The sequence below is a fragment of the Leopardus geoffroyi genome, chromosome B1 (assembly GCF_018350155.1).
Source record: "Leopardus geoffroyi isolate Oge1 chromosome B1, O.geoffroyi_Oge1_pat1.0, whole genome shotgun sequence".
In the NCBI taxonomy this organism is placed as follows: domain Eukaryota; kingdom Metazoa; phylum Chordata; class Mammalia; order Carnivora; family Felidae; genus Leopardus; species Leopardus geoffroyi.
Window position 1 is genome coordinate 189,319,357 of NC_059327.1, and position 26,300 is coordinate 189,345,656.

At 39.6% G+C, this 26,300-nt stretch overlaps 1 protein-coding gene across 5 annotated transcripts in view; it reads left to right on the forward strand.

Moving 5' to 3' along the window:
- KCNIP4 (potassium voltage-gated channel interacting protein 4) overlaps positions 1 to 26,300 on the forward strand; it is a 1,166,197-nt gene that overhangs the window by 1,114,751 nt on the left and 25,146 nt on the right. For all 5 annotated transcript variants that reach the window (XM_045474391.1, XM_045474395.1, XM_045474394.1 and 2 more), the window contains 2 exons: positions 17,659 to 17,728; positions 25,486 to 25,556. In XM_045474391.1, the coding sequence (XP_045330347.1) occupies positions 17,659 to 17,728; positions 25,486 to 25,556 (141 nt within the window). The remainder of the gene's footprint in view (positions 1 to 17,658; positions 17,729 to 25,485; positions 25,557 to 26,300) is intronic.

Below are 26,300 nucleotides of genomic sequence, written 5' to 3' on the forward strand. Positions count from 1 at the left end.
GCAGTAAGGTTAACAGCTGATGAGCAAGAAAATGAAAATATCTGTTAAGATACTAAAGAAAACATGTATTGTTTTCATTTCATTATGTGTCAGGAATATAAAACCTGTAGCTTTATGTCTTGCTAGAGAGAATAGAAATTGTTATCACAAACTTATATAACATGGGTTTTGAAAAGGAAGTCTTACTGATTGAAATAATGCCTTCACCATACTTGCAAAATGAATGTCTAAATAGCGATGAGCTCTAAAAATGAAATGGGTATAGATGTAAATGAAGAGTAAAAGTGGTCGTTTTTATGATTTGGTGATTCTTTTCTACGTCTGGAACACATTTGAAAAGTCAAGATTTTTCTATGTTAAATAAATAAAGGAATATGTAAGAATATGTTAAATATAATAAGAGACTACTTCAGTCATTGAGGTAAATGTATCCATATAGCTACATCTAATAGGGTGCTAGACTTCCAGCCCTCTACAAGGATGCTAGGTCCCAGGCACCTGGGTGGCTCAATTGGTTAAGCGTCCAACTCTTGGTTTCGGCTTAGGTCATGATCTCACAGTTTGTGAGTTCGAGCCCCAGGTTTGTCTCTGTGCCGACAGCATGGAGCCTGGTTGGGATTCTCTCTCTCTCTCTCTCTCTCTGTCTCTGTCTCTCTCTCTCTCCCTCTCTCTCACTCTGTCCATCCACTGCTCACACACTCTCTCTCTCTTTCAAAATAAATAAATAAAGTTAAAAAAATTAGAAGGATATTAGCTCCTAAAATAGTACTATTGCAACCTCATTAGCACTTATAATAGTATCAAGATCCACCCTAATCAGCATTCCCATGTACAAGTATGAATTGTAGACATTATCATCATCATTATTATTAATTATTGTCAAAAGCAAAGAAAGATGCAGAAGTAACTCCTACTTACAAAGTAATAATCCTAAATAATTTACATTGTAATCTATGCAATGTGAGTTTATTCTGTGTTTGTTTCTTTTCTTTTCTTTTTTTCTTTTTTTTTTCTTTTTTTTTTTTTTTCCAGTTTTTGGAGATGGGAGCAAGAGACTTTAATCCTCAGCTATGTTGAAACTCTTGTTCGGGTGAAATAAATCTACCCACACACAAAGAACATAGTAGCTGATCAGTGGAAAACCTCCACCAGGGCAAGACCATATCTGGTTTTTCTTTCCTGTTTGTTCAGTTTATAGCAGAAAGCCTGGTACAGAATAGATGTTAAAGAATGATGCATTGTAGAAATACCACACCAGAGTTAGAATTCAGCTCTGGTAGGACAAAAAGAAAACAGAGCAATATTGATTGTGTAGAATGTGACTTGCCCTTCTGCTGGGGACTTTGCGTAAAGGACCACTTAATTCTCTCCAGATGCCTATAAAACAGTATATTACCTCTGTTACATGAATGGTAAAGAACTCGATTCTTAACATATCTAGCAGGCCTGAGATTAACTAACTGGCTCTGAGACTATCACTCCCGGACTTTTGCCATCTCTTCAGTCCTTGAAGTCTCGCCCAGTTTTGCACATGCCCTTGACCTCTCCCCCAGCTCTTGCTAACTCCTTCTCATCCTTCAGGTCTCTGCTTAAAAGTCACTTACGCCTGATGTCCTCAGGGAGGTCTTCCCTGTAACCCTTCCTGGATTAGATTTGTCTCCCACACTTCCTCTGGAACACTCATCACTACCCTAGCTAAGTGATTATCTGTGCAGCTCCTTGATTTATGCATGCCTTCTCTGATGGATTCCAAACACCCCAGAGAGCTTCATCTGTCCTGGTGATTGTTTTATCCCCAACACTTACTACATTCTCTGACATGTATTTTCAAAAATATTTGATGAATAAATGAATGATGGGAAAACTCAGGCTTGCAGAAGTTAAACAACCTCTTCTCAGTCCCCAAAGTAGTGATTTGAGTAGATTTTAAGCCAGGGGCTATCAAATTCCAAAGGTTACAATTTAGAACAATAAATAACTAAGAAAAAGGAAGATGGGTTTAAGATTATAAAAACCCTCTGAGAGTAAATAAACAGAAGGCATCTGATAAGGATAAATACAATATTCTCCATTAAGGGAAAAAATAACAAATCTGAACAGGTTCATAGTGATCACCCCACCATTACAGAAATCATGCTCATCAGAATTAATGCCAGCTATGGCACTAAACATTGTATATGGGTTATCTTTATTCAAAACTCATAGTAATCCCAAGATAAGTATCATCATTATTTCTGTTTTAAAGATTTAAAACTTTCCCCAGTAATATAGCCAAGCAAACCCAAGCAGTCTGACTTCAGAACCCACATGCACTTAACAGCAAATTTATTCGAATTTCAGGCTTGGAATTTTTGTTGTCTTGCTTATTTATTTGCTTCCTTAGACCTACAACCTACAGATCTTTGATGACTAAAATTAAGGGCGACTCAACTTCCAAAAAAGAGATTGCAATTTTATTCCAACTGTAATACCCAGAATGGAGGAGATTAATAGTCTCTGGGCCCCGTTCCCTGAAATAGTTAATGTTTACATATATTCCTAATTTGGGAACAGGAGCTCACAGTCACCTTTCATAAAGGGCAAATAGATTTCTGGAAAGAAATCTATCCAGACTTGCACCAAGTTTAGGGAAAGAACTCTCAGAGCATGAACTAGAAATCAGGTTTCCAGCTATCATGGAGGACACTGCTGCCCCCTTGTGTTTCCATATTGTAATAAAACATGCAGAACCTTTGAAACCCACTGTCTGAATGGCACATCATCTGAGCTCCGGAGACCCCTTTGAAACACTCTGGGCAGCTGCCCGACAGTAACCAGCACCCAGGTCTGCTTCTGGGCCACTGCGCCCACAACAGGGAGCCTAGAAGCATTGCAGGTCATGGCAGGGCTGTCCTCCCAGGCAGTGACCCTTTCTAATTGTCCCCTTTAGAGAAGAACCTCTGAAGAATCACAAGAGGCAAAGAAGGGTAAAACTTCTTATGTATTTGCAGCAAACAGAATTTAATTACACAGAGTAAATATTCCTCTGACTTGTAGCCAAGTTTCAGAGGCTCAGGGCTGCTCCTGGAACCTGTAGCTTGCTAAGATGCAAATACCCGAGAGAAGGACAAAAAGTTCCTTTCTTGGAATTAGTAATAAGAAAGTAGAGGTAAAGAAATATACGATAAAATATGTTTAAAGCTGGGATTGACCGTGTGCTATACCTTACTCAGGAAATCAAATAGAATAGCTATCCTGTGTCTCCTCACCTGTGACATTTGAATTAATTTATGAAAAGTAGTTTGATTTTTCATGCTGTTTTGCCCTCATGGGTTTTAATATGACACTTATTTGGGTGAATATTTGAATAATGCCTTACTTCTCCATAGACTGTAAGCTCCAAATGGGTGGAGACTATACAGGCTACTTTAGGAATATTTGTTGAATAAATGATTGATCATGTTTCTTTTTTGAGTGCAAATAAATAGATTTGAAATATATTGGATAAAAGTTCCCCATGAGTTTATTTTTCTTTTCTATCATTACACTTGCCTTTCACAGAGGCAGCTTAGTAAGATACAAAGGCATTATAGTCAAACACCGGTTCAACTCCCAGTCCCAGGACTGAATATCTGCCTAACCTTATGGAAGTTGCTTAAACCTCTCTGAACTCATTTCTTTCAGACCATGTAAGAAAATGTCTACTTCCTTTACTTGTTATGAGGACTTAATGAGAACACACATCTACTATGCAACCTGGCTCAGTGCCCAGCAGACCAAGGGTGATTGTGAAAGGCTACTTTTGTTCATCTTGCAAACTCTGCAGTGTCTCAAAGCTGAATATATCTTAAAACAGGTTTTTCTAAAATCTAGACTAGACAAATCTAATCAACAGCACATGCACACATATACACACGTATATGCAATCTCTAGATTACACTTCTTTGTCCCGTAGAACTTCTACCAAATTTGCCAGCCAACAATAAAGTGCATTTTCATTTTCACTTTCCCATTCTGTAAACAGATATAATAAAATGACAACAGTGTCATTACTTAGGTTGTTTTTGACAAGTAACTGCAAACCAGTACAGCAAAATGGTTTACACAATGAGGAAAATGTGTGATCTCACAAAGGAAGCCAAGAGATGATAGGCATTATGAAATCATCAAAGAGCCAGAATCTAGCCAATTTCGTAGGTGAGGACAATGAGACTAAGATTGTCGCAAAGCTCCAGAAAATCTATCCTCTTACAACCATACATATCTGTCTGTATGTTTACATGTATGTCATCATCTTAGTTTTTTATTCTTTCCAGTTGAAACATTGCACATTTCTTTTAAGTAGAATTTTCTTTTATTCAGTTGTGTTTCTTTTTTCAATATCATTAGGCTGATGTCATGCCAATTTGAAAGTGATCTAATCAATTCATAAAATCTGCATAATGACTTTGGTGATATAGAGCAGAAATAAATAAGGGCAGGGCACCCCCTCAGCAGATGGAATGTTATTCACAACATTCATAAAAAGAATATTCAATTTTGCAGTCACCGCTGGTCCTCTACACTGCTGAACACAGCCTACACAGGGTAGATTCCTTTCCAGTGTTGTTAAACCAGGGTTCCAAGTAGTGAGTTCTCCTGTAGAAAAGACTGTTAGGCAGAAACTGCTGTGAAACCACATTGAGATGAAGCAGACTGTGGTTGGCAGACCTCTAAAGATGGCCCTGCTCATGATACCTGTCTCCTGGTTATTCAACTAAACACTAAGCAAGTTATTGCCCTGAAGAGATTTTACAGGTGTAATTAAGATCCCCTGTCAGTCGAACTTAAGATACAGAGATCATCCTTGTGGGTCTGATCTATTCACATGAGCCCCTTTCAAAGATAAGGGAAATTTGAACTCAGGAGAAAGAAGCCAAGCAAGCCACCCAGCGAATAGCTCACAAGATAAAGGGGACCTCAGTCCTACAACCCAAAGAAACAGAATTCTGCCAACAATCTGCATGGGCTGAGAGGAGCCCCGCAAGGCCCAGAGGAGAACCAGGCAGCCGACATGTGGAGCGTGAGACCCTGAGTAAAGAACACAGCTGAGCCACGACAGACTCTTGTCCCACACAACTGAGATCATAAACATGTGTTGTTTTAAGTCACTAAGTTTCTGGAAATTTTCATACAGCAATAGAAAACTAATACTCAGGACTTCTCTCCATGCACTGTCGTCTCCTCCCCCACAATGGTTTTAGATACCTGCAGAACTTAACTGTTTCAGAATTGACAAAATGAGCCTTGCCCAAAGGAACTCTCCCTTTGCATATAATTGAGGAAATCTTTTTCTGAAGACTCCTAAATCAAATAACTTCATGCATTCTAATAAACGTTTAAAACTTGGGCCTGATCCCAGAAAGCCTTTTCTTGCAAAATTTGGGCAACTTAATTTTTGCAAAATGAGCATAAGTGACTTTGGGAATGTTAAAAGATACCAATATTTGCAGTTTCTAGAGTAGTGCTAGGATCTTTATACACACAATGCCAATGAGTTATCATTTCCTCACTATAAGATTCTATTACTTTCTACATTTCATTGACTGAGACTTAGAGGCTGGGATATTTCAGTGAAATCTTTGTTAGCAGAATTGGAACTTGAGCTGTTTTGTTTTTTTGGGTGTTTTGTTTGTTTTTTTGGGTGTTTTGTTTTGTTTTGTTTTAAACTGTAAATCTGTAAATCTGTCTTTTCCCTCTTCCTTATACTTAGAGAAGAGAGTTTGAGGTGTGGAGAAAATTTGCCTTGTGCTTGGGATTTCTCCTTCACCCTGGGTGACTGGAACATCACTGGGCTCAGAATGTACCTATATCCTTATACTCAAGTAGCCGAATTGAATCTCTTTTTTTTTTTTAATGTATTTTTTTTTTTTTATTTCTGAGAGAGAGAGAGAGACTCAGCGTGAGCAAGGGAAGGGCAGAGAAAGAGGAAGACACAGAATCTGAAGCAGGCTCCAGGTTCTGAGCTGTCAGCACAGAGCCCGACACGGGGCTTGAACTCGTGAGCCACAAGATCATGACCTGAGCAGAAGTCGGACGCTTAACCAACTAAGCCACCCAGTCATCCCCTGAATTGAATCTTTGCTCTCACCCAGCACTTATCTCTTTTCCAGTATTATGGAGAGAAGTCTTTCTCCACCTTTTTTTTTTTCCAATATGAAATTTATATTTAACCCAAAGAGTGTATTCGGAGACTACAGAAGGTTCTTAATGCAAATTTTGAAAGCAGAAAAATATACCCATCATGTTGGTTGTATCCTAATGTTTTTTCTTTTTTTATACAGTGTCTATTTAATTTTCAGTTGTTTTTTTACATGTGATGTCAGTATTTCTTAGAGGTCATTTTACAGGTGAGGAAACTTTGATTGGGAGAAAATAAATGACATTAGAACAGAAATTTAAAACCAGTTCTAGTTCTTAGTGATCAACTTTTATCAACTGAAGGGCCAACCTATTATTTTAAGTGAGCTTTTTGCAGCCCGATGGTTGACTACGGTAAGGATTTTACAATTCTTGTTGAAATAAGTTTGGTGTTTTGCTTTTTTTTTCCCTGACCCTAGTGGTCTCCTCTTAATTTCTGTGAACATGTTTATGATAAGCAGTAATGAGGGTTGGGCAGTGGAAACAAGATTTTGATCTCAAAAATTCTTCACAGCCATTTAATTGTCCATAGTGGTGGTTACAGACGGATGTGTGTATAAAAGAAAGAGATGACTTAGCGTAACACAGCACAAGAGGTCAAAAGTGTTCCTCAGCAAACCGGATACAGAAGAACAGGCAAATTACAGGGGACAAAATGTTGGGGAGTGCATGGGGTTCCAAAAATTTGCACTCAAGTTTTTCAAGGAAACTCCCAGAGCAAATTTATTTTCTAATTTCTTAAAAGCTAAGAGCTGGTTGAGGGGCAGCTAGCTGGTTGAGTCAGTAGAGCATGGGATTCCTGATCTTCCGGTCATGAGTTTAAGCCCTACTTTGGGCATAGAGCCTACTTAAAGAAAAAAACTAGGAGCTGGTTGAGTGTTTATCCATTTCAGGTAAACATTTTTAATACTCTCTGTTCTAAACATTGCTGGGTTGTATAAAGATCAATCCTTGCCTCCAGGGTATTTACCAAGTCTCAGGGGAGCAGAGAAGTCCACATATAGAATCTGGGGCTATCAACAGTACAAGTCATGACATAACACCATTTAAATTTTGAAATTCCACTATCGTTGTGAAATGCCGGGGCATGTTTAAATTGTCATGCTACTCAGAGAATGACTTTTCAGAGCAACCCCATTCCCAATGAGGGAAGTGGGGAGTGAAATTTAATTTTTTAAATTTTTTTAAGGTTTATTAATTTTCGAGAAAGAGAGAGAGGGAGGGAGAGAGAGAGAGAGAGAGAGAGAGAGAGAGACTGAGCAGGGGAGGAGCAGAGAGAGAGGAGACACAGAATCCAAAGCAGGCTCCAGGCTCTGAGCTGTCAGCGCAGAACCCAACACAGGGCTCGAACCCACGAACCATGAGATCATGACCTGAGACAAAGTTGGACGCTTGGCTGAGCCACTCAGACGCCCCGGGAGTGAAATTTAATTTAAAAGAACGTATGCTTTCCCATTTGGATTAGGAATTAAACAGGGCACAATAATATGTAAAGAGTCATGCTTTCCTATTGCCGATCGCTGAAAATGAAACGTTCCATCCTTCATACTTATTGTATCAGTGAGTTCATTCTGTCTTGTGAAAGTAATCCCTACGGGAGGTGGTGTGGTGTTTTCTTTCAACAGTTTAGTCAACTAATCAATGGGAAATCCAAAAGAAAATCTCAAAGGATAAACAGTTTTCTTGGCTATGAAACAATTATACTATAACTCAGCTTGAGATGTTCACATCTTGAAAATGAAGAAAATAAAAAGCTAGTATATCATTCCCAAATGTTATGATATATCTGTAGCATAGAACACAGCTGGACAAAAATACACTTGTTAAAGCATCCTCTGTAAGGAGTCTTCTTATCTGATTTGGGAGCACTGCAGGCACCAGAATCTTAACTGTAATAACTGGATAGAGTCCATGTGGTAAACATAGTGGTCATTTGAAAGTAGTTTTAAATTATGACTTTGTAAAATAGCAAATAATTAGTAAACTGTTGGATTCATACTCAAAATAAAAACTTCATAGTTTATTATTAAATTCACTTAGGTATAAACAAGTATATACACGTAAGTTCTCAGATAAATTTCAAATACTTCCTCACTATGTAACCAATAAAATTATTTAGCTATTATGGAAAAGGGAAGAATGCCTTTTCTGTCCTCTCCTCGTGTATCAGTCAGAATATTATTTAGTAACAGAATCTCAGTGACTACAAATGTTAAAAGATGTACTCTCATTCATTTTCCATGTTCATCTCTGCTCAGCAAGGGTATTTTGCTCATAGATGTCCTTCAAGGACTTTTGTTAATGGAGCAGCCACCATCTTGCACATGATTGCCAAGGCAGAAAGAAAAGAGAGCTCTGGCACATCTGGCATCTGCAATTATACGCTGTTTCCCAAAAGTGGTGTGTCTAAAATGGTCTGATCACAATTCTGACGTGATCAGGAATTGATCAGGAATTCCCCTATGGGAGACTCCCCACACTACCAGGCAATTCTCCAACACCATCTTGGTGTTCTACAATCCAACTTAATTCGAACAGCCAGGCAGAAGAGATGCATAGGACAGTTTCCATGCCAGCTCCAAGCATGCCACTCTCCCCAAATCTCCATATGCTCACTAACCTAGTTCTCTGGGGTTTTTATGGGGGGTTTTATGGAGGCTTCGCTACATAGGCACAATTAAAAAAAAATCATTGGTCATTGGTGATTATACCCAACCTTTAGCCCTGCTTCCTTCCCCAGATGTCAGACATGTGGAAGTGAAAGTTCCAACCTTCTAATCATATGGCTGGCTCCCAGGGCCACCAGCCCCCATTGTCAGGTGGGGTCCAGAAGTCACCTCATTAACATAACAGGAGAGACTTTTATCTCTCTCAACCTAGGAAAATCCAATGGTTTTAGCAGCTCTGTGCCAGGGACAAAGACCGAATATATATTTCTTATTATAAATTACAATATCACAGTGTCACTTCTCCTTTCCATTCATTGGACAGAATGTGTCATGTGGTCCCACCCAACCATTAGGGGCCCATCAAATGCAATCTTTCCACATGTTCCAAAGCAGGAAGAACTTGTTGATCAATCGCCCTGGAGTCTACCACACATGAAATCCTGTCCGCCTTGCCTTATCTGCTTCAACTGTTCCCTTTCTGTGTCTCTCCTGAGTTGTTGCCCCGAATCCTTCTACGCGTCCCGATGCTTGCTGGTCTCTGCTTCTGACCTTGCACACAGTCCCGTTAAGTGTGGTAACAGGAAGTGTACTGCTTAAGAAGGTAACTTCCTCTAAGAAGTGCCAACTTAACTGCCAGCTCTCTTTACCAGAGGAATGAATGGATGCAGACTCACCTGATTTGGGTAGTGATACGAGCCCTCCTCTTTCTTTGATCTGAGTGTCCGGTGTCCAGCCTTTGTGTTCTGTTTGTGTAATTCTGTCCACAGTCTGCCGGTGCTACTTCTCAAACAGGTATCAGTCGACTTCCTCTGGAGAATAACTGAAAGAACAGCTGTCGGAAAAAACAAGGATGCCATGACATTTCTGTTGGTAGAAACTGAGGATTTTCAGTGGAAGCACCTCACAGCTGCCACCAACTATACTCCACTTAGCAGCAGAAGTAGTTGTGAGAGTTGATGAAACATATGGATGCTTAGGGGCACCTGGGTGGCTCAGTCGGTTAAGTGTCTGATTTTACTTCAAGTCATGATCTCACGGTTTGTGAGTTGGAGCCCCGCACTGGGCTCTGTGCTGACAGCTGGGAGCCTGGAGCCTGCTTCAGATTCTGTGTCTTCCTCTCTCTCTGCCCCTCCCCTGCTCGCACTCTGCCTCTCAAAATAAATACACGTTTTTTTTTTTTTAATTTTTAAAAAGAAAATAATTCCTTTAACAATTTCCTATCCATGCATGGATCTCTTTCCAAATCACCGTTCCCAACATGTTTCATGGACTGCTGTATTTCTAACATACTCGTCTAAGTATGTCTAGGGGCAATTTTTCTCTAAATCAATGAATAAAAGTTCGCTGGGGTTCTACTAACATTTATTTCCAATATAGTGGCCTTTATTCTTCTCAGCTGTCATCTACAGTTGCAGTATTTCCCTGCCCTTGAGGGTTAACCCTGATGATATTGGAGTTGGTTCAATTTATAGTGCTAGAAGAGGAAACATAACTCATATTTGCTGTAAGCTCGTTGCATTACATTTTTAAAATTTTTGTAATGTTTTTTAGTTTTGAGAGACAGAGGCAGAGCACAAGCGGGTGAGGGGCCGAGATAGAGGGAGACACAGAATCCAAAGCAGGCTCCTGGTTCGGAGCTGTCAACACAGAGCCCGACACGGGGCTCGATCCCACAAACTGTGAGATCATGACCTGGGCTGAAGTCGGACACTTAACCAACTGAGCCACCCAGGAGCCCCTATAGGCTCATTGCATTATGTCGGACCTGAACTATACTAGGTTCAACTGCTTTGATGAATACCAGTTAACTCTGGTGTCTCTGCACTGACGCTACACTGACTGTGTGTAATGGAGTTCTGCTTACCAAGTTTGAGATTGTTACTACCATACTCACGACTCCTATTTAATGAGCAAATATACAAAGAGGGCGTTAAGATAATCACAGAACATACAGTATCTTATTAATTCTCTTAACAGCTCTCTGATGTCAATAGTTATCCCCATATTAGAGGGGAGGGCAATGAGACTCAGACTAAACCATTTATCCGAAGCTATATAGCTTTGCAGTGGCAGAATAGGGGTTCAATCCAGTTATACTTAAGTTCAGAGCCCAGAAGCACAAACATTTCACTAGATTATTCTAAATACTGCCAGGCAGAACATGCCAGCTGTTGTTTGGACATGAAGGGGTTCCTGAAATCCATGCAGGAGCCTAGACCTCAGGAAACCCAGACGCAAGAAGGCTCAGCAGCCCGCCGTATGCTAATGGACAATTCCTATAACCTTAGCCTCATCTCCTCACATTTAAAATGAAGCCATTGAGGGGCGCCTGGGTGGCTCAGTCGGTTAAGCGTCTGACTCTGGCTCAGGTCGTGATCTCACGGTTCATGAGTTCGAGCCTTGTGTCAGGTTCTATGCTGACAGCTCAGAGCCTGGAGCCTGCTTCGGATTCTGTATCTCCCTCTCTCTCTCTGGCCCTCCCCTGCTCACACTCGGTCTCTCCTTCTCTCTCAAAAATAAATAAACATTAAAAAAATAAGAATAAAATGAAGTCACTGAACTGGGTTTTCTCTAAAGTTGCCTAAACATTCACGTTTCTGGATTCTGATCAAGAGACTAATCTGCCATTTTCTAATGGTCACTTTGTATTGAAGGGTGTTTGCTTATCTGAAAAATGGAGGTATGCTAGCATCTATTGGCATAAAGCATTTAATACAATGCTTGGAACATAGAAAGGGCTCAGACGTATTTGCTTATCATCATCACCATCATCATCATGTTAATTGTTATCAAAATCACTACTTCATTAGCATTGACGTTAGCAGTAGCAAAATATTCATCATACATTTGCAACTGATTTGGGCCCTCACATGTATCAGGACACTATCCAAAGGAATTGAAATGGATCATCAAAGGAATGCATCTGGAAGGCCCCAAAAGGCAAGTGTCTTTTCACCAGCTGACAAATGTATGGCAGTTATGTGCTAAGAAAATCTCAATCTACATTTATTGCATACTGATCATATCATAGTGAAGGGTTTAAGGAGCAATAAAGGAACATCTCGCTGGTCATAGCAGATTAATGTGGCAGCCAGAAACTGCCGGGAAACTCTAGCTCCTTGACACTTGATGAAGTAGTTCATTTAACCTGTCCTAAACACTGGAACTTTTTCCAGAGCACTTTAGTGTCTAGCCATTCATAATTAGAGTAACTTGTATATGGTGAGGAGGAAGGTATACAGACCCTTGTTGGACTAAAGGCAATGATTTCTCAAAAAAAGAGAAACACAACATTTACCACAAATCAAACAAAGTGTAATTCACTATATACGTGTGTGTGTATGTGCGTGTGTACATGTGTGTGTGTGTGTGTATATATATATATATATATATATATATATTTGTAACCAATGTCCCCAGTTTTGATTGAATGGCTTCAACACAACCATGATAGGTGGTCTCTGGGAACAGAAACCACTGTGCGTCTTCCCAAAGTAAGTGTTTACATGGATGGCTCACCAGAAGGCCATTTCTTAAGTCCTGGTAGAAAAAAAAAGATAATAATCCAGAAGGCAAGACAATATCGCAATTAAAGGTTAGGGAAGTATGAGTTTGATTCCACTGAACTTTAAATTCTATAAGAGCAAAACTGGAACTTTTTTAAACTCCTCAGTGCCTAGAACAGTGCCTGAGGCATAGAATGTTCTAAATAACTATTTGTTGAAAGAATAAACCAATGGATGAGTCTGTAAAACTGTGACTCCAACAAGTTACTTAATTGTTATTTCTCAACTTTCACTTTCCTCATCTCTAATCACCACCTTTCAGGGTTAGTGAAAACGTTAGAAGAAATAATGTATGTAAGAAGGTATTGAATATGTGCTCAATACATAGTTATGACTGCGGTAATGTGGTTCAGCAGATGGCCATTAAAGCATCCTCATCGGGGTGCCTGGGTGGCTCACTCGGTTGAGCATCCCATCTTCGGCTCAGGTCATGATCTCACAGCTCATGAGTTCGAGCCCCACAGCAGGCTCTGTGCTGACAGCTCAGAGCCTGGAGCCTGCTTGAATTCTGTGTCTCCCTTGCTCTCTCTGCCCCTCCCTGCCCTGTGCTCTGTCTCTGTCTCTCAAAAATAAATAAATGTTAAAAAAATGAAAAATTATAATTAAAAAAACATTAATTTAAAAAAATGCATCCTCATCTGCACAAAAAACACACACATCCCTTTATCCCTCAGAGGGATCTGTATAAATGTCTGATGTCCTCTGGTATTTTCCAGAATGATGATTAGATTCACAAGGGAAGCAAATTACTGCTATTTGCTGTGGGATTTGGAGCATGTCAAATCCCCATGTGATTCTGGTCAGCAGCCTGTCTAGATGTGAAGCTTTCTCCTAAACCAGCAGTGGTGGTATATGTTGATGCAGTCTTTCTGGAAAGCAATATGGCTGTTCATATGAAGAGCCTTAAAATGGTTTAAACCTTCTGGTCTCATGATTCTCCTTCTGGATTATTCATAAAAAAAAGAACCATAGGTGCAATCAGATGTATGTGCTAAAATATTAATTACATCATTATTCCTATATAGTCCCCCAATGCTAAAATCCCCTCAATATCCAACAATATGGGAAATTCAATGGACACATAATTACGCAGCCATTAAAAATAATGACATGGAAAATGTTCCGGCTGTTTTGTTAAGTTAAAAAAATAATAAGATTCAAAGTATATTCTTGTATTGTCCCAATTTTATTTGTGTGGCGTATTAATATATATGTAGATAAATGACCAAAATAGCTTTACAGTGGTATAAATATGGGCAATTTTTATTTTATTTCCTTTTTTTTTTTCTGTGGACTGCACATTTTGACAGAATAATCATTTTTTAAAGTTTATTTATTTATTTTGAGAGAGAGCAGGGGTTGGGGGCAGGGAGAGAGGAAAGAGAGAGAATCCCAAGGAGGCTATGCACTGTCAGTGCAGAGCCTGATTTGGGGCTCAATCTCACCAATGACGAGATCATGACCTGAGGTGAAATCAAGAGTCAGATGCTTAACCGACTGAGTCACCCAGGTGCCCCATGGAGCATCTTTCAAATAAGCTTCTGAGACAAACACTGCTAACCATTCACCAAATCTGTGAATGGGCACGTGAGATTTGTCTCGTTGTTTGGGGTAGACATTAAATGATTTCTAACAAAATGAGAGTGGAAATTATGCGTAGCACTCTGCACTTAGAGACCTAGCCCATAAACACTTCCCACAGACACTCCTCAATGATCGTTTTCTCTTTCCGGATGAGAAAATCACAGACGTTAGAAGCCACATGAAGATGGCCAAGATTCCATTAGTCTCTGTCCCTTAAAGATTCTGGAGAGAACCATCAAGTTAGATGGTTAGATGATCAAGAAATACACCACATTCTTTTAAACTTGTTATATTTGGGGGCTTGTTTGCCACAAGAGTTAACCTACTAATATAGCTGCATTGTTGATCATATATATTTAGTTGTATACACCGCCTGATCAAATTTATTCTTGATGGAGAGGTGGAGATACTACTTCTGTGCAGAAACCATTCCACAAAAGAGATGAGGAAAAAGTTAGAGAATAGATCATTTGCACCATTTTGTAAATCACTAGGGCCTTCTAGAAGTTAGTTGATCATTCTCACCTGAAGGTTAAAAAATGCATTGCTTTTCCATAAGAACTCTTTAGAACAAATACCAGATCCTGACTCTGTGGATTTCCTTTTATCTCTTTTGTCTTTTTTTTTTTTTTTTTTTTTTTTTTTGGATGTAGGCCCCATGAGGGCAAGACCTTTGACTTGTTTATACTGCTGCTTCCCCAATTCCTTGAGAACTGTGAGAATAATCAGCATACAATATGTATTGGTTAAAGATGTAAATTAATGTAATGAATGCAAGATGGGTAAAGACAAATTCACCTGGTGAGAATGACCACCCAGAAACTTGGCCAAGAGCTTTCAGAGGGCGGAGAGGGTTTTATCTGACTTATTCGTGTGATGGAACATAAAACAAACAATCTGAGACAGCCAATTTCTAAATTTGATTTCATGTTATAAGATATATCTACTGAATGCATCTAGCAATCAAAGGCAGCTGACAAGTTTGCTGAGGGCAGATGGCCCTTTACTTTCCATCTTCATCTCTTGCAAGAGTCTACCTCCCAGGTAGGTTTCTAGATGGACCTTCCACAAGTTGGCCACCTGGTGGCACAGCCATCTATTTGCTCTCTTCTTACCACCCCAAGCAGATGGCTCAGAGTTAAACAGCCAACAAATGACAATTTCCATGTGTCAGAGGACCCGACTACAAGGTGCTTATTTACTCTTAAAATTGGTTCTGTTGCTGCCAACTGAAAGTCATTGAATCAAAACTTTTGAGTGATTAGCTAGATACATGCCATTTTCTTTTTCCTTTTGTATTGTAGCCATTGATTGTTCATTTATATCTTAGTTGGGATCCTCTAGAGAAGCCGAAGCAAGGGATGTGTATGTAAACAGTAAGAGATTTATTTTAAGTAATTGGCCCACATGATTGTGGTGGTTTAGCCAGTTCAGAATCTGATGGTGGAGGCAGACAAGCTGGAGGCTCAGGAAAAAGTTGTAGTTTGAGTCCAAAGGCAGTCTGCCATAGAACCTAGAAAAGCCGAAGTTGCAAATCAGGTCAGAAAGTAGTGTGCTGAAGGATTTCCTTTTGCTCAGAAGAGATTAGATTTTCTTCTTCTTCTTTTTAAGTTATTTATTTATTTATTTATTTACTTATTTTGAGAGAGAGAGAGAGAGACAGAGAGTGCAGTGAGAGAAGAAGAGAGCCCCCGATGTGGGTCTCAAACTCATGAACCATGAAATCATGACCTGAGCCAAAATCAAGAGTCGGATGCTCAACCAGCTGAGCCACCCAGGCATTCCAACTTTCTTCTATTTAGGCCTTCAGCTGATTATATGGGGCCCACCCAGATTATGGAGGACAATCTGCTTCACTCAAAGTTTGCTGATCTAACTGTAAATCTTATCCAAAATTCCCTCACAGAAATAACCAGAATAATGTTTAACCAAATACTTGGGCATCATGACCCAGACAAGTTGACACATAAAATTAACTGTAATAGTTCACTTGCTTCTCTTCTCATTCGTTTTTGATTGTCTTTTCTTTGCTCAAATCCTCTTAGGTCCTTGGGGGGGTGATTATTTTTAGAAGGGTCATCTAATCCCAAATCTTGTGGGAAAATCAGGAAAATCTCAAGCCCTCATTCCAGCTCCCCTATTGGCTAGCTGATTAAAAGGGAACTTGACCACAGAACCTCCAGTTCTGCTTCAGTGAATGTAGATACCTAAGTTATAGGTTTATTATAACATTCAAATGGGAGAAATATGCATTGACAAGCTCTGTAAACACAAGTTCACATTGAAACCATTATTTTAAATTGTGTTCATATATCAAAGGCCCTACCTTTCAAACCAATGAATGAGAGAAAATAGAAAACTTCTCATGTAAAACACGTTACAGCTGTAACTGGCTCATTGGAATAAAGAAAGATCAAGTTAATAAATCAAGTTTATTCATGAGGGGACAGTGATTTTAAGGGTTAAGAGAAGCTTTAAAACCACATCAGATGATTTTTGAGGATCCCAGGAACAATGTCAAATTTAAAGTACACAGAATATTCCTGTGTAAAGGCAGGGAAGTTAGCACACCTCTGATGCTCCCCCATGAATCCTGGGGAGAGCCAGGCAGCATAGGAGCACCATGAGTCCAAAAGCAAGAGAGCTCAGATAATACGGGACTGTCCATGAGAAGCTGCTCAAAAAGATGGGACAGAGCTTCTCACTTCCACACATTCAATGTACAATTAACATCCCACATGTGACGTGATGTCACATGATCACATGATTGTCAGTGTTCGCTGCTCGAGGGGTCGCTACACATCAGATTCCTGACCAGACCATTCTTTAACTCCAGAGAGTGGAAGAAGTTTTGCCCTCATCTTTGTTTAAGATCTTTATTTAGTCCCCATTTTCAGCACAAACTAAAATCTTAGATTTTAGTTCCTTTTGTAGAAAATGCCTAATCTACCCTGGGAGGGGTAGCCTTTTCTTCTGGTCCCACCAGGTCAGTGATCTGACATTAGTAGAGTTCCCAAGGTCAGTATCCATCAGTCTTGAATAACTCCACCCATGGGTCAAAAAAGGGAAATCTTTACATTGAGACCTCTTTTCAGACCCTCCTCTCCAGAAATTAAACATATCTTGAGGTCCTGTTTCACTCAAGGTCATTTGTTACAATCCATGTTATTATGCACTCCTGAACAAACTGTTGACAGAAATTAGGAACTATTCCTGCTTGGGTCATCTTAGAGCAAATGGAGCACACCATTTTCTCCCTGAACTACAGATTATGTGGGTCCAGCAAATTGCCAGAGGAACACAGCACCAAAATCCAACAAAGAGCATATCAAATCATCTTGCAATCATTGCTCTAGGAAAAACAATGTAATTTTCTCTTACCTTGTTGATAATAAGCATATGTGTTCTTAAAAGCAGCAGTGTGTTCTTTAATGTGTCAGACCAGCTTTAATATTTATAATATGCAAAGATTTTTACATCTGTAATATTTTTTCATTCTGTGAGAACTGGAACAAAGAGAAATTTATTGTGTCCTTTTATCCTCTGAAAAACATGGATGGGTGGTTAACTTCCTTGGTGCTGCTTTGCACAGCAAAGCAAAGAGAGTTCTGTTTCAAAATGTGCAAAAAATCAGTTTTATGAACACTTTGCTCATATTGCTTCTCTACGACTTTCTTTAGGAATGTCCCAGTGGTGTTGTTAATGAAGAAACCTTCAAAGAGATTTACTCACAGTTCTTTCCACAGGGAGGTAAGTGCAAATGTGGACTTGTTAACATACTCTCCATTAGAATTATGCTTGCAATCTTGAGTATGGTTTAAGCTTTTATGGCATGATTCTACATTTTTAATCGCTATGTAAAAGAGTTAATACACAGCATACGAGTGCGTATAATTTCCAATATATCATAAAAGTGAGCTACTTACAAGTTGTCAAATATCCAGGATTTCACTCTTCAGTTGCACGCAGAAAGTAGTATTACTGTGTGCCTCAGACTATGGCTATCAAATGCACAAGCACTTTTGGACTACGATGGCTTGGTCCTAGAAATGCCACAAAGCTCTTTAATGTGCGTTATAGGTATCATTTGATTCTCTGCACACGGAAAATTAGGACAAATATAATTATCATCCATTTTCACATGTGAAATCTGGGCTTTAGAGCAGCTAAATGGTTTGCTCAGGGTCACGCATTCACTAAGTGGCAGGTATGGCTTAGAATCTAGATTTTTCTGTAACCTCACCTAGTGTTCTTTCTGCCCTTTCTCTTTTAGGACCTCTTACTATCACCTCTCTCCCTACGTCTGAGAAAATTAATATCACTCTAAATAATAGTAATAATAACATTGTTGTTGTTATTATCATTATTAGAGAGGGGGGAGGGGCAAAGGGAGAGGGATAGAGAATCCCAAGCAGACTCCACACTCAGTGCAGAGCCTTTGCGGGAATCCATCGCACAGCCAGAGGTCATGACCCGAGCCAAGATAGGAGTTGGATGTTCCACTGACTGAGCCACCCACGCACGCCTCTAAATATTATTTTAAATGGAAAATAAACAAGGAAAGCATAATGATAACACATACGTGTTAGGGATGAGTGGGAAACTTGCCATTTGACCTTGCAGGTTCTCCTTTGGTCATTCAACAGGAGGCCTGGTCAAACTTGTTACACAGTCTCTTGTGTGCCCAGCTATGTGTTAGGTGCTGGTAATGTAAGAGCAATAAGGTGTGGTACCTGTCCAAAAGAATGTTCTAGTTTAATGGAGGAGATGGGAAATGTTGACGTAAGGTGTACAGGGAAGATTAGGCTTCAAATCCCAGCATTACAAGAGCACCTTCAGGCACAACCACACCAGCTGATGGACAGGGAGGAAATAGAAAGCAATCTCTCCAGGTAAACCGACCTAGGCTGAAGTAGTTACCATCTGTGAGGCGTCGAACACGTGCCTGACCCTGGCATGCACTGCGCCCACCTCCCAACTCCCCTAGCTGTGACTCTGCCTTCTTGATAAATGTGGAAACCAACGTGCAGAGAAGTTCATCCATTTCCTTGTCATCATCTTTTATTGCTTCCCGCTTAAAGGAGCTCCATCATCTCATGCCAAGGTAACTGCAATAGTTTCTAAACTAGTCTCTGATTCTGACTCTTTCTGGCTCCCCCAGCAGGGGGGTTTCCTAACATGACCCGGAGTAATCCTGTTCAGCATAAATCAGCTCTGGTCACTGCTCTACTCGGAACCTTCCGTCGCATCAGAGCCTAAGCCACAGCCTGTACAGTGGTCCACAAGTTGTAATCCCTGGTCTCCTGCTCCCTCTCTGCCTCATCCTTCATCCCACACCCCTTAAAGGACTCACTATGTTCCAGCCACACTGGCTTCCCTGCTGTCCCCACCGCACACCAGTCATGCTGCTGCCTCAGGGTTTTTGAATTTGTTTGTCCCTCTGCCTGGGATTATTTTTCCATCTCAATGTCCCACCACCTTTGCTTTTATTCAAATGCAATCTTCTTGGGGCGCCTGGGTAGCTCAGTTGGTTAAGCATCTGACTTTGGCTCAGGTCATGATCTTCCGGTTCAGGACTTCAAGCCCCAGGTGGGGCTCTGTGCTGACAGCTCGAAGCCTGGAGCCTGCTTCAGATTCTTGTCTCCCTCTCTCTGTGCCCCTCCCCTGCTCACGCTCTGTCTGTCTGCCTGTCTCCCTCTCTCTCTCTCTCTCTCTCTCAAAAAAAAAACAAAAAAAAACATTAAAAAAAAAATCAAATGCAACCTTCTCAGCAAGAGTTTCCCTAGCCACCCTATCATAAACCACAACCCCTTAAATTCTCTCCACACCGGCTTTATGTTTCTCTTTAGCACTCAAGAACACCTAATAATACATATTTTACCTATTTTTGTTGTTTATTGTCTCTTTCCCCACTAGTAAGAGGGACCAAAGGGTTTTGTGTTTTATTTGCTGCCATATCCACGGGTGGTGGGACAGTGACTGACAAGTAATCACCCTTGACACATATAGTATAAATAAGAGAAAATGTGCAGGGATGATTGCACAAATGATGAATGAATGAATGAATGAATGACGTGCATCTCAAATGGTGGCTGTAATGGGACAACGGAAGAACACTTGCAAAAGGCATTTTGAAAGTATAGAACACTTAAATATTAGCTCTTTTCAGACACAAATTAGGTTCTCTTTTAGTTTTCGATATTTTAGGGGGTTAAAAACAATTTTACGCATGAATTGTCAAAATAGACATTTTCATTTAAGATGGCCCTTTAAAAAGAATTAAATTAGAATTCTGAGAAAACACAAGGTGACCTGTTATTACATGAATTTGGATCTCTCATCAGGACCAGTCCCCTTACCCCTTCTCATTAGTAACAACCCACAGACAGCTATTAGTCATGGGGCTGGATGCCTAGATTGCGATGGGCCCATTGTCTGCATTAACAAAGAACTTGGAATATCATTTCATTAACATATTTCTAAGTTATTTAAAAACCATGGAGTTTTTGAAGAAAAATCATGTTTACATTATACCTAAGTGTCTGTCCGCATATTGATGAACAGTAATATCAAAGCACCAAGCACAAAAGGAATTCTTTACTTTTTATTATCTCAAATGAAAGTTACTACATGCTACAAATAGGATAGAGTTCCACATTAAAAATTTATCTTTATTTGAAAAATAGCATTTTGGCATTGGAGAACATCTACTTAAGCACAATCCTTTGTAAATGATTCTTCTTACCAAATCTAAAGGGATTTGAGGAAAAATCACTTTTGCTTTCTTAAAAATTCTTTGATTATTCATGTTAATTGAATGGATAAATCTAAAAGTACCAGCCATTACTGAAGGAAGTGACATAACTTGAAGAATCATGACTTACAATCTAAGAAATTAACACCGCAACGCAAATTGTATCTTGCAGCGCGGCTAGAAAAAGGGAAATGTCCCGAGGAAGAGCATAATCTCTGATGGCAGACAAATTCATGTTCTGGCCATGCTCACGGTTCTATAGAGCCATGTATTTTGGTCTAAAAGCAGCAGGTTTCTCCGTATGAGCGCTAACAATGATGGGTCCATAAATCACAATGTCTCACCGTTTCCTCCAGGAAAATACTTTGTCTTATCCACAGAACCTGCTACAATTTGTATTGTGTTAGGCTCCCAGTTTTCTCTACTGCTTAGCCAGATGGCTTTCCAAGCACAACTGGTGTGGTGTTCTGGATGTCGGCACAACTGACCTGAACGGAAGCCGCTTGTTTGTGGGGAATAAAGTGGGCCCCCTATAAACCAAGCTGAGAGGAAATGAATGGCTGGTTGGAGCTGTTACTGGTCTTGTTACAGCAATGCCTTTTCGACTCCATGTACAGTGGAAGCTTTGGGAAGCTCTCAGCTCACGGAGCATTCTAAAAGCTCGTGAAAAGTTCAGTTTCCTGGGCTACTCCTCCTCATGTAGTGGAGATTTTGCATTTACTCTGCCTATACCAGGCACCTGATAGCTGTAGAAGGAGCAGATGAATTAGTTCCAGTCTGAAGACTTCAGCCAATAAACACTTATTGAGCAGTCACTGTATACAAGGCTCTTGAGGCACTTAGATGGGGTCAAGAGGTACAAAGATTTTTTTTAATTACACCACTCACTGCATATCCTTCTTGTACCTAGGACAATATTTTTAAGAATTTTCAGGGTGATTTACAGAGGCCTTATTAAACAGAAACTACTATTCATGTATACGAAGCTGGCTTACCTCAGTAACAGTGCATGAATCATATATTCAAATGCATTAAACTAATTTTGTACCTTATGCTTGAATTCAAGTGGGAGTAGCAATTTATAGTAGGAAGAAGAAAATCAACCAGATTGATTTCAATCCACAGACCTGGAACATGATAACCAACTGCATTTGTTCAAATTCTCTGAAATGTATGTGCATTGATGGCTTTTTTAATCAAGGGGTTAGTTGGTATTATCGGTGTGGTCTGGAAATAGTTGGGTTAAATTCACTAGACTAAGTTGAGTCCTGGGTTTGTGGATAGACTGAGTCTCCACCAAGGCATATGACTCAAATGGTGTATTTCTCTGGGCCTCAGGTTGTTCCTCTGTAAATTGTAGAACAATACTTTTAAGACATCTATAAAATGTGGAACAAAGGAGTCTTCAGTTTTCTTTCTAGCATCCTTTATTCTTCCTAACATCCTTTGTTTCTCAGAATTCGTGTTGGAATGTCTTGATGTCGTTACCAACTCTAGCATTAACTAACTAGGTGACCGTAGCTAAGTTACTAATGGTACCCGTTCCTATTTTCCACCTTTGTTAAATGTAGATAACTACATAGAATCCAGGATACCTTCCTATCCGAAGGAAGGTAAATTTTGTCCCCCAACTATAAAATTTCCACATTTTTTCAACTTCACCAGTAAGATTGTAAAGAAACTGAGGCATTCTCAACATGTCAAACTCAGTAACTGTTTTTTTGTTATCTGTAAGGAAACGTGGCCAAAGAAAGCCCATCAGGTCATGTGGAGAGAAGAGAGATCAATGTTATATCTTTTGAGTCCCAAATTGCACTGAAATCTAGAATCGAGGATGCCAGTTATTCACCATCTTAGGAAATATTTACCCAAAAAGAACAATAATAAGGGGCGACTGAGTGGCTCAGTCAGTTAAGTGTCTGACTTTTGATTTCGGCTCAGGTCATAATCTCAGTGTTCGTGGGATCAGGCCCCGTGTGGGGCTCTGCACTGACAGCACAGCGCTTGCATGGGATTTTCTCTCTCCCTTTCTCTCTGCCTTCCCCTGCTTGCATGCTGTCTTTCAAAATAAAGTAAAAAAAAAAAAAAAAAAAAAAAAGAACATTTTTTTTTAAATCTTAAAAAAAAAAATAATAAGATGAAAGTTGACATAGAAGTTTTTTGTGGACAGCGTCCCTTTTCTTCATTCATCCACCTCTGTGCCCAGCCAGATGCTCCCAGTGCCTCAGATCCTTCCTCTTGTCTAGTCAAAGCTCAGAACATCACTCCCCTTCTTCAGAAACTTTCACAATCACCAAATGCCTGTCGGAAAAAATCCAAACTCCATCAGAAGCTGCAACGCCCTTCATGACACACTTGCTTCTATTGGTCTTTATAGAGTGTGAAGTTGCATCAGATTAGAATGTCAGTCACCTAGACACGCAGTAGAGATTTCACAAGAACACAAGAACTTCTTCAGGTGGAAATGTACTATATCTGTAAAAAATTACTCATATTTATTTCAGGTGGCTTTGAAAGGATAATTATAACAGATACTATTTATTGAACATTTATTATGTGCCTGGGACGATTGTAAGCACTTTGCATGTGGTATCTCATTTAATCTTTTTATGATGGCCCTATGAAGTACATACTGGTGTGGTTATTCTGTAGATGAGGAACTGGAGTCCCAGAGAGGTTAAACAACTTTCCCAAAGCCGTGCGGTTAATAATTTGGGAGACCTGAAATTCAAACCTGACTTCACTCTGACTTCACTACGGTAGTAATGACTGCTGTCTGCATGGTATATCTGAGCTGGGAAACCAGCCAAAGTTCATTTAGAGGAACAAGGAGTCCTCTGTACCACATCAGAGCAAACCTCGAGACTATATGTCCCACATGTCAGGCTTTAAAGCTAGAGTGACCCCATTTAAGAAGAAGGCTAATAATTGTACGTTCGTGATAGCTTCTTTTTTTAATTAAAAAAAAAAAAATCGCCAACATCATTTGTTTTGAACCATTATTCATGTTGACTTCTGCTTGCTAAGGTAAAGGCATTTACCCTGATTGTCTAAACAGGATACCAGGAGACCTGCTTAATGAAGCTCGTTATAAAATATACAGAACCTCTTTCTCTCTCCCCCGAAAGTAAGTTTAACACACCACCTGTCAACTTATGTCACCATAGGACACTAAATAGTTCAAGAAGTCTGTGTCAAAGAACCGTGGAGAGCGAAACAACTTTGTAAATAAAAAATGGGCTGTCAGTTCTTGATAACTCTATCATGGAACTTCCTAGCAATGGCACTAAATTGATTAGAACCGAACCTTTGGTTATAATCCATATTCAAAAGGATTTCTTTCTGCAACTCATCAATACTATGTGAATATCCACTCGAGATACAATGATGGGACATACTATTTAGAACCAATTTTTGGTCCTGGCTTAGTTCATAGAAAACTGTGTTGATGATTCATATGTTCTAAAATAAGTGGTTTTTTTGTATTGAGAAACTGAGGCAGTGTACCGTCTACCTTATGAAAGATATGAGCTTCCATAGCATTTACCGCTGGGTGAAGCATTCACGATAAACCATCCATAAGTGGGCCATGGGTGCTTGAGACCTGCTTTTAGAAAAGCAATTTATAAAGGAAAAGGTGAATAGAAGTTTTGTTCAAGCCCAGTAAAAATAAAGGTTAGAAGTTATAAAATAGAAAGAGTGGAGATTTTAAACAGAAGATAAAGAAGCCAGAGCCAATGAGCTTAAAGGTTACAACTTTTTTTTTTTAATATAAAAAAGGTTAAGGGAAAAGCTAAAACCATGAGATGAAACATTTAAAATAATCAAGTAAATTTGATCAAGGGTCAAACACAGAAGCACTGAAAAATTAAAACTGCACTAAGAAAAGAAAACAGTAAGAAAAAATATAATTTTACCATGAAAAGCAGAAAGCTCTGAAGGGAGACAGCAGAGAAAAAGTAGAAGGGAAAGAAGGAAAAATTAGAGGGAAAACCCACTAGAAGCAAGCTAAGTGGAAACATTGGATTTCAGAGTACTTCAGAGTTGTCAGGCAGCCTTGTGAGGTGCTGAGGGGACTGACTGTCCCAGAGCCGTGAACCCCACCCAGGGCTCAGGGACCCTCAGAACCACTCACTCCCACGATGGCCACAGAAACTACCCAGTTCATCAGGCCACTTCACTGGCCATGGGTTAGCCTGATTTTCCAGTCAGAAGGACTCAGTTGTGTCTCACGTTGCTCCTTAATCGACTGTGTGACGTTAGGCAAGTTTCTCAACCTCTCTGAGTCCCCGTCTTTATCTGAGTTGTAAAACTGATGAACACATTCACAATAACAACACTAAAAATACCAACTCATGTGTGTCTCACTATTAGTATCTTTATTATTTTACTGTAGGCGTAGCTCCTGACGAGCACTTAACAATTTTCAGACGCATCTCCCTTCGCCCTCACACCACCTACTCATCTTAGTGCCGGGAATACACCCAAGACTCCCAAGTGTTCAGAGCATTTCCAGCCAGAAACTTGCAGAGAATGTGTATCATCAATGCCCTGGGTTGTGGAGAGCTGACTCCCATGAATCTCAAATCACAATCTGCTACTGGAAGAAGGTGGGCAGCTGGGAAGAAAGCACAAGGAGAGGAGACAGAGCAAATTTTTCCAAATAGAAGGAGCCTTGGGCATGCTAAGCCAGTCTTCTGTAGGTTATTGAAGTGCTTGCTGCATTAACGATACTCCCTTTTCAACATTTCAGACTCTACAACGTACGCACATTTTCTGTTTAATGCATTTGATACGGACCACAATGGAGCTGTGAGTTTTGAGGTAAGTCTTAGAATTTTTATATACATCTATATATATATATACACACACATATATATAATGTATATGTGAATATATATATGTATATATATATATGTATATGATTCGACTTTAGACACACTGAAAGAAATTTGGTCTTATTTCCTGGGAAATTTTGAATTTGGTGGTTTAATAACTTGTTTTTGCTTTTTGAGACTTCTATTTATTATTATTATGATTATTATTATTATTATAAAATATTGAGCATGAGATCTATCCTCTGAACAAAATTTTAAGAGTATATTACATTATTGTTGACTATAGGTACAATATTGTACAGCAGATCTCTAGAACTTATTCATTTTGCTTAACTGAAACTTTATGTCAGTCAGCAAGTAACTCCCCATTTCCCCCTGTCCTAGTCCCTGGCAACCACCATTCCACCCTTCCATTCTCTGAATTTGACTATTGTAGATACCTCATATAAGTGGATTCATATAATATTTGTCTTTCTGTGATGGCTTCTTTCACTCAGCATGACCCCAGTTTCATCCATGTTGTTGCATACTACAGACTTTTTTTCTTTTTAAGGATAATACATTTCATTGCATGTATAAACCACATTTTCTTTATCTATTCATTCATCTACGGACATGTATGTTGCTTCCACATCTTGGCTATCGTGAATAGAACCACAATGAATATGGGACTCTAGTATCTCTTCAAGATCTTGATTTCAATACTTTTGGGTAAATACCCAGAAGTGGG